The sequence below is a fragment of the Hordeum vulgare genome, chromosome 3H (genome assembly GCF_904849725.1).
Source record: "Hordeum vulgare subsp. vulgare chromosome 3H, MorexV3_pseudomolecules_assembly, whole genome shotgun sequence".
Classification (NCBI taxonomy): domain Eukaryota; kingdom Viridiplantae; phylum Streptophyta; class Magnoliopsida; order Poales; family Poaceae; genus Hordeum; species Hordeum vulgare.
Window position 1 is genome coordinate 500,219,848 of NC_058520.1, and position 13,086 is coordinate 500,232,933.

The 13,086-nt window shown below is 44.3% G+C and overlaps 1 protein-coding gene across 1 annotated transcript; it reads right to left on the minus strand.

Annotated features, from left to right (window-relative positions):
• Window positions 1-458: 458 nt before the first annotated feature.
• LOC123440295 (protein DETOXIFICATION 32-like) lies at window positions 459-3,420 on the minus strand. The gene is made up of 8 exons (XM_045116873.1): window positions 2,753-3,420; window positions 2,116-2,657; window positions 1,942-2,028; window positions 1,763-1,819; window positions 1,397-1,635; window positions 1,164-1,282; window positions 963-1,049; window positions 459-846 (listed from the first exon to the last, which is right to left on the minus strand). Exons 1-8 carry the CDS (start codon window positions 2,969-2,971, stop codon window positions 751-753), a joined length of 1,446 nt encoding a protein of 481 aa, XP_044972808.1. The 5' UTR covers window positions 2,972-3,420; the 3' UTR covers window positions 459-750.
• Window positions 3,421-13,086: the final 9,666 nt, after the last annotated feature.

Sequence of the window (13,086 nt, forward strand, 5' to 3'; positions counted from 1 at the left end):
TGCAGCTGCAAAATGATTTGGTTGAGGATATGTGGGCTCATGTTGATAACCAATGATGTATTTTTTTTCATATGTATTTGAGACAATTTAATTTATATTCGGTTTGCAAAATTATACTTATTTATTTGAAAACTCTACTTTATTTGGTTGTGAAACTATATTTTCTTATATGCCTTCTTGTTAAATAATGCAAAATGCGTGTATATTTGTTGAAAAAAGGGCGGCAAGTCGACCACCCGACAAATATGGGTCGCGGGCGTTAGGCTCACTGCCTATGCAAATGTTAAACAGGATGGACGTCGAGTGGGCGGTCGACCCAATCGGACAAAAATAGAACAAAAACGTTGTCCGTTTGAATCGGCTCTAAGCAGCGTCGTATATGAGATTCTTTGATTTATCAGTGTTTTTTGTTTTGTCAAGTGTATTTCACTTTTTTTAATTCGATGTACTCTTGCTAGTTATAAAGAAATAGTCTCAAAATAACAAGATCAAACTCCTCTAGAAAACAAGATCAAACAAAAAAGTCCACCCTAGACATCATCCTATTAGCATCGCACCCACCGCATACGACGAGACCAATTTCTCTCCTTCTGCTTTCAAGAGATTACAGAACAAAAATGAGGACGCTCACTATGATTACTGTAGTCTCTCTCAGTAACAAAAGAGAGAACGATTCATGTAGTATTTCTTTTTCTTGTGTTTATTCTATGTGGCCTCCTATCCTGTCAGATTTGTGTGGTGTGTGCGCAATCAGCCTTCCCCGTTGCCGTTTCGTCTTGTTTCTTGTACGGTCGGCAGGTCGACGTTTCCTCCCCAGGTCCGCACCCGCTCCTCTGCCAACATAGCCTGCATCACCGTTGACCACAACCCAAAAATTAGTGCATCACAAATCCAAGATCAACTACGAGTTTACTCTTTTTCAATTGCTGGAACTGCAGTAGGATGTCAAGCGTGCTTGATACCTCTTTCTGCCATTTGGTTCTACAGAGGATCACAAACAGGATGACGGTCTGCAGAACAGTGCCGATCAGCATCCCCACCCAAATCCCCTGCACAAACGTACACAACTCAAATCAGTAACCACATTTCACCTGAATTTTTTTTATTACAAGTTCAGAACACAACGAATCTAGAGTCTGGACTACTGTCCATCTTTGCCTTACTGTTGCGTTAAGCTTCAGCTTGAAGCCGAAGACAGCTGCAAGGGGCAGGCCGATGAGATAGTAGCAGCCGATGTTGACCCAGGCGACCAAGGACTGCCACCCAGCTCCAATGGCCACCCCTGAGACCACCAATGATAAGCATAACACACACAGGTCACATCATCAGTTTGCTCTCAACAGATTTGCTTGCCAGATAACGTGATGTTCTTGATGATGATGACTGATGAGTGTACCTGATAGCACCGGCTGGATGCTGTTGAGGCCGATGGTGGCTGCCAGAAGGTACCCCAGCTTCGCGGCCTCCTTGACTACTAGCTCGTCGTCGGTGAAGAGCCTCGGCAGCTGCTTCCTCGCCACGAGGGTGACGAGCGTGAAGATGAGCCCGATGGCCGCCGACGTGGTCACCGCCACGACGACCGAGAACTTGGCCGCTTTCGGGTGCTTGGCGCCAAGTTCGTTCGCCACGCGAACACTGGCCATGCCAAAAAACGAGAGGCAGGATGGGTGAGGGTCTTTTTTTCTTGTAACTTTTGGAAGAGCGCCCTCAAATCGTTCAGCAAGGAATTAGCCACGGGAAGGAGAACAGAGCAACTGCGTACCTCACTGCGGCATTGAAACCCACGGATACCATCAGTGTCCAGATGTTGTAGTTCATGCTGTTGCAACAGAATTCAACCTTTTATTAGGCAATTTTTGAGAGGTCACGAAACAAACACTGTCAGTCAGTCAGTCAGAGATTATCTATTCATTTCAGGATGAGAGAAACAGGTGCACTGACCATATGGAAACGGCCCCGACTTGAATCTCTGGGTTCTTCAAGCAACCCACAAGAATGATTACTGCCGTGTAGTACCACATCTCCAAGCTGCAGCACAAAAATCACTCCTACTCAGAGGAAAATGGAAGTACTAGAATGATAGATAATTGACCAAGAAGCAACGAAACTAGGAACCAGAGCATGACGGCGGACGCGAGGGAGAGCCTGACGAAGCCGCCGAGGCTGGCGAACGCCTTGCGCGAGAACCCCGTCCACGCCTCCGGGAAGGAGCCGCCGACGACGTACACGAACTGCGCGGCGTTGATGAGCCACCAGGAGGCGTTGCCGACCATGGCCGCGCCCAGGAGGCCGCGGCCGAGCCTGGCCACGACGACCCAGTTGAGCAGCGCGTGCACGCCGACGGCGGCGCCGGAGATGACCGTCATGACCCACACGCGGCTCTGCGCCTGGTAGAACTTCTGCATGGGGAAGTTGACGGCGTAGGCGAAGAGCTGCGGCACGCACCAGCGCGCGTACCGCCCCGCCACGGCCGAGATCTCCGGAGACTGCCGGAGCAGGCGGAGGATCGGGTCCGTGAACATGTAGACCGGGAGCAGGGCGGCGGCCGTGGCGAGGCAGATGATCCACGACCGCTGCATGTAGATGCCCAGCGTGTGGAGCTGCCCGGCCCCCACCGCCTGCCCGCACAGCGTCTCCAGGGCGCTCCCCATGCCGAGCTGCGACGACCGACGCGACAACAGTCAGTCAAACCAAACCACATGATTCTCTGGCTAGTTTAATAAGGGAGTCGAAATATGAAGGCGATAGGTACCAGGAGCCCGAAGCCGAGGCCTTCGATGACGCCGACGACAATGGAGACGGCGGCGAGCTCGACCTTGCCGATGTGGCCGACGAAGGCGACGGTGACGAAGCCGATGAGGAACTGGAAGACCCCGGTGAGGATCACCGGCCCGGCGATCTGCCACAGCGTCTTGCACTCGTCCGGCAAGGTCTTGCGGCCGGCCACCGCCTCCGCCGCCGGTGCCACCATCTGCTCTACTAAAGGTGCCGGCAGCAAGCACGTACGCCGAGCCCCTACACACACTTTTCAGCTTTGTACATACGTACGGGTCAAGGTTGGTTGGTTGGGGTCCAACGTTTCTGCTGCTGCTGCTGCTGCTGCCGGCAGTGCTCAGCTTGTCGTGCGCGCTCGAGGTCGCGCAGCGTGGACTCCGCATGCCGATGCCGGCGGCAGCCATCGTGGATGTGGGTGGCGTCATGGCGAAAGCCGGAACTACAAGGCCGCGCGCCTTTGCCAAAGCAGCCCCGTTGTGAATTGCAAAGTGACTTTTGAGCGGGATGACGCGCCTCACGTGCTTGGTCAAGGCTTGCAGCTAGCCAGGAATTGTTAGTGTCATATGGGGAGAAGAAACGCGAAGGCTTGTCAGCATCCTGATGAGTCGTCGCAACTCAACGTTTGATTTGCCTCTCTGTTTCCACACTTTGAGAAGGGAAGAGAGTCTCTCAGATGACACGGCAACGAAATAGGAGTGCTACTGTTTGCCTTCAGCTGTATAAAACGGTGTCGTGTGGTGCACGTGCTAGGCAGAATCTTACTTTGGATAAGCCTTAGCTTCAGCCGTGAGAGTATGGGGCTTTCGAAAAGGGGAGGACCAGTCTCTATCACAAGAAATCCCTAATAACTTTCTTTTTCATGGAACTGAGAACACAAACAGGCGTTCAACAAAGCTTGCACATGAAACATCTCAGTTTTTCGGCCAAAGCCATTCCGCCTATGGAACCTCGGAGAAACCTATAGCAATCTAACCAACATCCAACACTTCTTTTTTTTGAGAATACCTTGAGAAGAAGTGAGCTGGTCCGATTTATATGGAAAAGCGGACCCGAAAACATAACATTCACGGTTAATTAGGAAAAAACCCCGAAAGAAAACCCAAGAAAAAGGAAAACAAAACAAGGAAAATGAGGCACTAGAGATACAAACAAGATAAAACATCATCAAGAGACATCGTCGGAGCGAGACACCACGGAGCCTAGGCCCAAAACAGTTAGGCAAGGCTAAGGTGCAACCAAACTAAACACTACTCGTTGAAGGGAAACCGTCTATATCGTATTACCCTTTAGTGTCGGCATCAAAGAATCATGTGATAACATTATCTTATGGAAACAAATCTTGAGAGGTCCAACTTTGACTTCCCCGCGATCCTCGTCAAAGAGCTCAACGCGTCGATCACTTGTGGTGAGAGCGGTATTTTGTACATGTCCATGTATGCTTGCATATTTTGCTTTGGATCCTCTCCTTTGGTGACCTTCAACAACTCTCCAAAAGCTTCCAACATCCTATACTCTATGCCTTGGATGTTGGGACGTTGCATGCCTTGTTCTTCTTATCCAGACACCCGTTGTGCCACCCTTCATTCTTCTCCCCATGTGAAGGCATCGGGGTCCCAAGCAGAAGGGGGGGGGGGCAGACAAGTAACCTTGTTGAGAAAACCCTCCATAGATATGGTGCTCCTTCAGTTTGCGCCACCTTCGCAACAACATTGCACACGTCAACCACAAGCTCAACCAGAGTATTGGGCGCGTTACAACCAAGTAGCTCCTTTGAACTCGACATCGGGTGTGCAAGGGACTGCACCACGATAGACGACGAGGATCCTTCAAGGAGTGGCAACCAGAGTGTTGCCTCCGAGCAAATCGGATCAACTTGCGACTCCATATCAACATTGGGTGTGTCGAAGGTCCCCAACGTTTCTTCCATGTTGAAACCAAGTGCCCCCCCGGGCAAGGAATCAGATATGTTGTGTGCTCCGTGTTGAAAACAAACGGCTCCACCGAGCAGGAAACACTACAAGAAATATGTCAACTTGCGACCATCAATATTGGTCACTGAATGGTCATTGTTTTTCATTTGTGAACTTTTTTGACCAAAAACAGTTGGTCAAAAGTTGGTTATCTTTAATTAAACTTAACGACCTTTTTTGCGAAATGGTCGTAGAAGGTTACAACCAAAAGAAAAGGTCGTAGAGTTTACGTCCAATTGTATTGGTCACTCGTTGTCTACCCACACCACGTCGGATCCAATGTGGCAAGCTGACTGTTGGGGCATAGTTTATGCCTAAGTAATTTTGATGATTGATGACAGTACGGTATAGGACTAACCGTGTGTGTTAAGGTTTCAGATAACACACGTCAACGGCACAAGACGACTCGTCTCCTCATTCATGGAACGGAAGCACGGCGCTCTCTACGATTCTCTTTATTTGAGTCATGGGAAAGCCGTACTATTAAGAGGGGATCCGTAGTGGAAAGGTTTGGGTGGAATCTATCTTTGCACGCGCACACTTCACATATTCTCCCTTACCTTCATTTTTGGAGCGGCCCCGCCACTGTGTTTCTTTCCTCCTTGCAAATTGGTCCCCAGCGGTAGTACCGCTGGACCTAGCGGTAGTACCGCTGGCTGGCGGTAGTACCGCCCCTGGTCAGCGGTAGTACCGCTCCAGGAGCTCAGTACCGCCTGCCTAGCGGTAGTTCGTGGACGGACCTTTTTGCGAAGACTTTCTTGGCGGTGGTAGTGCTTTTGCACTACGAGGGGCCCAGCGGTAGTACCGCTGGGGCCAGCGGTAGTACCGCTGGAGTTCCAGCGGTAGTACCGCTAGGCGGCGGTAGTACCGCCCCTGGTCAGCGGTAGTACCGCTGGAGCTCGGGCAGAGAGTGGGAAAACGGTCTGATTTCCCCCCCCCACTATATAAAGGGTTCTTCTAGCTGTGGAACCTTATCTCTTACCCTCTCAAGTTCCATTGTTGCTCCCTAAGCTCAAAAGTGCCCGATCTCTCTACCTAGCCAATCAAACTTGTTGATTCTTTAGGGATTGGTTGAGAAGGCCTAGACCACACTTCCACCAAGAGAAAAGTTGATTCCCCCACCAATCCCTTGCGGATCTTGTTACTCTTGGGTGTTTGAGCATCCTAGACGGTTGAGGTCACCTCGAAGCCATATTCCATTGTGGTGAAGCTTCGTGGTCTAGTTGGGAGCCTCCAAGCTTTGTGTGGAGTTGCCCCAACCTTGTTTGTAAAGGTTCGGCCGCCGCCTTCAAGGGCACCTATAGTGGAATCACGGTACCTTGCATCGTGCGAGGGCGTGAGGAGAATACGGTGGCCTTAGTGGCTTTTTGGGGAGCAGTGTGCCTCCACACCGCTCCAACGGAGACGTACTTCCTGTCAAAGGGAAGGAACTTAGGTAACACATCCTCGTCTCCATCGGTTCCACTTGTGGTTATCTCTATCCTTTACTTTGTATTTGCTTATGCTTGTGACTATATCTTATTTGTCTTAATAGCTCTCGTTGTTAGCTTCTTTAGGGTTCACCTCATTGTCGTATTATTTGTGAACCCGTATGTTGTTTACCTTAACTTGCTAAGATTATTTAAAAAGTGGTCGTTGTCTATTCACCCCCCCTCTAGCCAACCATATCGATCCTTTCACTGACATGGCAAAATTACGACTAATTCAATTCATCGTAGATCAGAATCAGCCCGGTCAAGTTCGGTGCTTTGGATGGGCCGAGCCCACTAATTCAGCCTTTTTAATTATTATTTTTGTTGTAAATTCTGGTGAGCAACATGGGCCAAGCCTAATGTTTCAACCTTTCTATTTTTGGGCCATGGCCTTTTTAGCATTTTTTTTGTTTTGGGGTTGTGGCCTTTCTAGCAGCCTTTTTATTTTTGGACCATGGCCTTTTTAACATTGAGGCTGTGGCCTTTCTAGCTCAACGGTTCCAACTTTTTTTAGAAGATGTGTCTAGTGTTCAAATAGGTCCCGGTTGTCAAGTTCTAGTAAGTGGGTCCATATTTTCAATTCACCAATAAATAAATAACCAATGTTGAAATCAAAACAGACAGAAAGCACACATAGTACTTCAAATTACATCCAAATTAAGTGTGCTACATCCTATAACATAGGTACAATGGTAATCACAATATAACAAGCTCTACAAGTGTAGTACATATACTTTCTCCTCAAGTGGTCCATGACATTGCAACACACCATGACGCCCTTTGACAGCTTCAAAAACTTCTCCATAGCTGCATCTCACAGTGATGCAGCTGAACATGACAGGGAAAAGGATTACCTGTCAAAACCAAAGTTATACGAGATAACAGCCTTGCTGTGGTGCATCAAGAATTCCCTGAGTACCGTAGAGACATGTGCTTCCAGCATTACAAGGCATGGGATCGTAAAATGCATTTCTTTACAAAGGGCGTACAATTACAAATTTATTATCCACATAAATTAAACTAGAAAAGCAAATAAAACAATAAAGTGTAAAAAATGTCAGTCTTTGTACATATGTCTGAGACCATGGTGTTTCAACCTTTTGTAGAACACTATTTTATAACAATATATATTGAGCATGCTATAAGAGAGCTTGAATTTATTGTTTCAATACTTCTACATTATATATCCTTGGGAACTAGACCTGTTTGCTACATACTATACACATCAATAAAAGAAAAATTCTAAAGAAATCATTACATGTTTGCCAATAAAATGACAAGTTACCAAGACATCAGGGAACATAAACTTGAGAAGTTGAGATCAAGGCCTAACAACTACATCATGCATATGCATAGAAAAACAAGGCCATATGGACCATGCATCATAATTATCAGTTTTAAACACTATAGGACCAGAGACTAGGTGATACTTCAAATTTAGAAACTCAATCATTCATCGTTAAGAATAGAAATTTAATCTTACTAAATATAGGTGCATGTACAACGTGAGAGCACACTACAACCGGAACTTACACGCAAAGATCGTGGAATTTTATGCACAACAGCAACATATTAGGTATATGAAGAAAATCAAATAACCCATAACTAAAATACCAGAATGGTTGTATATACAAGTGAGCATGGAAAATAATTCAATAAGATGGTAGTGGTTTACTATCCTTAGATATGTAGGTAAAACAACATGTTCGAGTCACTCAGTGGGATGCAAATTCAAAATAGAACACACAGAATGTGGAATAAAGAACCACCTCCCCAGATTGGCATCTCAGAATGAGGATATGATGTCCAGGGTACAACACACAAATGGATATGGAAAAAATATGCGACCATGGTATTTCCCATGAGATGCTTTCACAAAAATAGTAACTACGATATTACATAACTGACCTTGCCGAATATAGCCGTTTACTGCCGTAGAGGAGACGTCATCCTCAACAACATTAATGTGCACATGCATCAGAAGCACTAAACTAAGATTGCATCACGGGAACTATAATTGGCAATCAGTTGTTCCAGCAAAGTAATATAAACCCAGATACTTGAAATATAACTACATGTCTACAACAGCTCACAGTGGCACGAGCTCAAAAACAAGCATTGTTCAAATACAAACCACAACACGGGACAAAAAAATTAAAATTATGAAGGAGTTGCGAGGGAGAAAAGCATGATTATGGGCAGCACGTGTTATAATATTCTCCCTTTAGATTTTGAAAAGAACATTAAGCACTAGTAGCACTTATTGCTATTTTCGAATTAGCTAACAAAACATTTGCTAGAAAGCATGTACACAGAGGATTAGGCAATAAAGTAACAAATATGTACTTGAAATTTTCCCACAATAAATATGTTAATTTGAGAAAAGAGAAAAGATCTAATAGAGCATGAATGAGTAAGAAACACATAAAAGAAATTTTTACAACATAAATATCTAAGTTGACAATCCTGAACGTGAATATGGATATAAGTTCACATCAACTTCTTTTGCATACGAACACCATATATCTATACCTTGATGTTTCAAGGTCGGTCTTGCGGTGGACTCTAAATCCACATCCAAAAGCCCACCACCTTGTATATAGATCCAAACCATAAAAATAGCACTCAAACAACAAGTTAGTGCAAATATATTAATCTATTGTGTTGGATCACTATCATTCACACAATAATCATCAAACACATGCATCGATAGTTCAAACCTTTTGACAGATAATCAACGGCCAAACACTTGTTGTGTATTTTCTTTTTAGCGTAAGCATAAAAATATCAAGTAGAAACCATGAAAGTAACTTCCTAACTACATGTCCTGTAATCACCAACCAAGAACATTAGGTGATGAAAAACAATATATTTTCAAAGCTATACTTTAGCAAACCATCACTTAATTACTGACAAGTGAGTGAAAATTAGTAAATTACTACATTATTGTTCCATAGATTTTACATATACACTAGCCATTAGTTGATGAGGATTGATGCAATGCATTCTAGCTTGGCAACCATAGTAGTTCAGGCACATCAGTGAGGGCAGCTATACGAGTACACCTCCTAGTTCTCCTATTGTAGCTGATAGACACCCTGCTGCTTATGTCGCCGCCATTTTGTCCACGAGCATCAGGCACCTTGCAACATTATGACAACACGATTGGCTTGGACCTATCAAAAATAAACATAGGAAGAGGGACCTTCTCCATGGTTGAGTCCAAAAACATCAGCAGGCAATGGAATGGAAGAAGATGAAATCAAGAGGTAGGGCGAACTTTGCTGCCGTTGCCATTGTTTTCATGACGTTGCGGCTAGCTCCATCCACTGGAGGTTGGGGATGACCTTGTTGGACAACTGCTGCAAATCACCATCGTACCAAGTTAAACATTGAAATATGAGGAGGATGAGATGGGTCAGACCTTGAGGAGCGAGGAGAACCAGTGGGAGGAAAGGCCATGGCATCCGGAAGAGCAGCCTAGCATGGCATCCTGATGCCTTGATCTCCCATGCCGTACATGCTCTGGTCGATCTGGGAAGGAGACAAGATGAGTTGAGGAAGCGCCTACACACACATATCGAGGGAGAGGGGGGACTCATGCCAGATCAGGTGCTAGTTCGCCATCAGTGGGCTCGCTGGAGATGGCTGGGTGTCGGCACCATGTCCTAGGAGGTTGAGGAAGAACTGGTCGTCCTCGAGGCCATTCACAAGATGGAGCGACACTTGAGGGCACGGGTGTCGCCAAAGATGGAGCAACGCCAGAGTTGGAGGCGACTGAATGGTGTAGGGTTTCGGGCTCCACCTGTCATGGCCACGGGGTAGGGGTGGATCTCCTGCTGAGTTGGATTTGGCGCGCTAGCGGTGGGGTAGTAGGTCGCTGGCGGGGCTGGTGGAGTGGAGGTCAGGCCGGTCGAGGGAGTCGGGGGGTGGAGGGAGAGGAGGCCTGTGGGATCGGGGGATTAGGGGAGAGGGAGGGATTGGGCTCAGGGTAACGGCAATGCAGGAGGGATGAAGCTAGGGTTTGGGTTGGCTGACGTGTGTTTAGGAGAAGGAGGAGGTGGGCACCATGGTCGCGCCTCCGATTATGGATCTAGGGTTGAAGTTGAGGGGAAGGATAGAGTGTGGCTGGTGGAGACGAGCTCGACGGTGGGTGGTGGTGGCGGCGATGGGAATCAGGGTTGGGAGACAAGGCGAGCGAGACACAGGTGGGGCAACGGGTTGTTTCGATCGGATCTGGAGAGTGAGAGAGATTGAAAGGGTGGGTGGGTTGTTAGGGTTTTGGTTTCTTGGGAGATGCTCCACCATTGGATGGGCATGTGATGGATGGCTGAGATAGCATCCATTGGGGCAATTAGCATGGACGCGCTTACTCGTGTCTCATTGGTTAACTTGCTCTTCTTATCCTCCATCAGGTCCCATGACGAATGTTGATCATGTATCTAAAAATTGGACCCATATTTATTATTTTTTCAAATAAACTACCAAATATTTGTTGCAAAAATTTAAGTGCACCATTTTTAAAATATCAGACCACATTTTAGAACGGCTGCTAGACATTAGTCAAATGTTCTTTCCTAAAAGTAAACCTCCAAGCCACCCATTATCGTTGTCGGTGTGCTACTTTGCAACTACACCCCATCATTTATACTTTCCATCATCGCAACCTCCGCTATTGCTGCATTACATCACCGAGGCCTCTCTGCAGCTATATGTGTGCTACATAAGAGCACCAGCAGCACCAACAAGCGATATGTCGCCGCACTCGCAATTACCAACGAGCACCGCATTGTAGCACTGGCAGCATTGGACCAAAACAATTTTCTAAAATATTAGGCCATATCTAATGTATAATTGACCAAATAGTTGGGTGTCAAAAGCTTTGATCCACCCTGGTGAAAAAGACAAATTTCCGCCGATTCAGTAGGAAGTGGGTCAAGTTTGAACTACAATTGCCTGATAGTTTGTTCATGTTTTTTTTCAAAAATCATTCTAGGTACAAAAGTATCTATTTAATCATAGAAACGCCAAAAGTTTTACAAGATTTGACCAATAGCTAGGAACGGTCATGATCGTCGTTTTGACCGCATTTCAAAATGAGCATGAAAAATTTAAAAATATTAAAAATTTGGAAAAACCTCGCATTGTGTCATTATATGGGACCAAGTTATTAGGAAAAATAATAAAATTTTAACATGAGAATTATTTTATAAAAGTGTTCTCATAAATGAGTCATCATGTGTGAAGATTCATGGCTCTAGAGCCAAATGATCAATCTTATGGCAACATTATTGGCATAGTTTGTTAAAATGATCTTATGTTATGCACAATGGTGCATCTTGGAATGGCAAACAATGTTGCCTAAGGAAGTTTTCATTTTCGTTGGACGAAAAATTCATTTTCCATTTTTTGAGTGTCCCAAATAAGTTCTTTTGTGAAGGACCTACAAAATGTTTGTTGTAAAATTGGACCAAATCAATTAACTAAAATATTAGACCATATTTAATCTACAATTGACCAAATGGTTGGGTGTCAAAAGTTTTGATCCACTTCTCGTGAAAAATACAAATTTCTACCAATTCAACTCGAAGTGGGTCAAATTTGGACTGCAACTGCCTCATAGTTTGCTCTTTATTTTTTCCAAAAATCATTTCTAGGTTCATAAGTATCTATTTAATCAGAGAAACACAGAAAAATCCAAGTTTAGCCACTAGCTAGGAACAGTCATTCTCGACGTTTTGACCCCGTTTCGAAATGGGCGTGAAAAGTTCAAACAAAAATCAAAAAATTGGAAAACCTTTGCATTGTGTCATTATATGTGACAAACTTACCAATAATAATAATAAAATTGTAATATGGTAATTATTTTTAAAAAGTGTTCTCAAAACTGAGCTATCATGTGTGAAGGTTCATAGCTTTCAAGCCAAATGATCAATCTTATGCCCACATTCATGGCATAGTTAGTTCAAATGATATAATATTTTGCACAAGGGTGCATCTTAGAATGGAAAACAATGTTGCCTATGGAAGTTTTTATTTTCTTTGGACGAAAAATCCATATTCCACTTTTTGAGTGTTCAAAATGAGTTTTTTTGTGAAGGACCAACCATATATTTGTTGTAAAATTGCACCAAATAAATTTTATAAAATATTAGTCCATATTTAATGTAAAATTGACCCAATGGCTGGGTGTTAAAAGTTTTTTTCCACCTCTCGTGAAAAAGACAAATTTCCGCCAATTTAGTTAGAAGTGAGTCAAATTTGAACTGCAGCTGCCTTATAGTTTGTTGTTTATTTATTCAAAAAATCATTTCTAGGTACATAAGTATCTAGTAAATCACATAAACAAGATTGAGCAACTAGCTAGGAACGGTCATTGCCATCGTTTTGACGCGTTTTGAAATGAGCATGAAAAATTCAAAAAACATTAAAAAAATAGAACTTTTTTGCATTGTGTCATTATATGTGACCAAGTTATGTGAAAAAATAATAAACTTGTAATACGGTAATTATTTTTAAAAAGTGTTCTCAGAAATGAGCTATCATGTGCGAAGGTTCATAGCTTTCAAGCCAAATGATCAATTTTATGGCCACATTCATGGCATAGTTTATTCAAATGGTATAATATTGTGCACAAGGGTGCATCTGGGAATGGAAAACAATGTTGCGTGAGGAGGTTTTCATTTTCTTTGAACGAAAAATTCATTTTTCCATTTGTCGAGTGTCCAAGATCAGTTTTTTTGTGAAGGACCTACCAAATATTTATTGCAAAATTGGACCAAATCAATTTTCTAAAATATTAGGCCATATTTAATGTACAATTGACAAAATGGTTGTGTGCCAAAAGCTTTAATCCACCTCTTGTGAAA

Excerpts from the sequence above, each read along its gene's own strand:
- LOC123440295 (XM_045116873.1), bottom strand. The coding sequence starts at position 2,971 with ATGGTGGCACCGGCGGCGGAGGCGGTGGCCGGCCGCAAGACCTTGCCG. Across the intron at positions 2,658-2,752 it reads GCCTCGGCTTCGGGCTCCTG|CTCGGCATGGGGAGCGCCCT; the intron begins GTACCTATCGCC and ends CGGTCGTCGCAG. Across the intron at positions 1,636-1,762 it reads GGTTTCAATGCCGCAGTGAG|TGTTCGCGTGGCGAACGAAC; the intron begins GTACGCAGTTGC and ends TGGCATGGCCAG.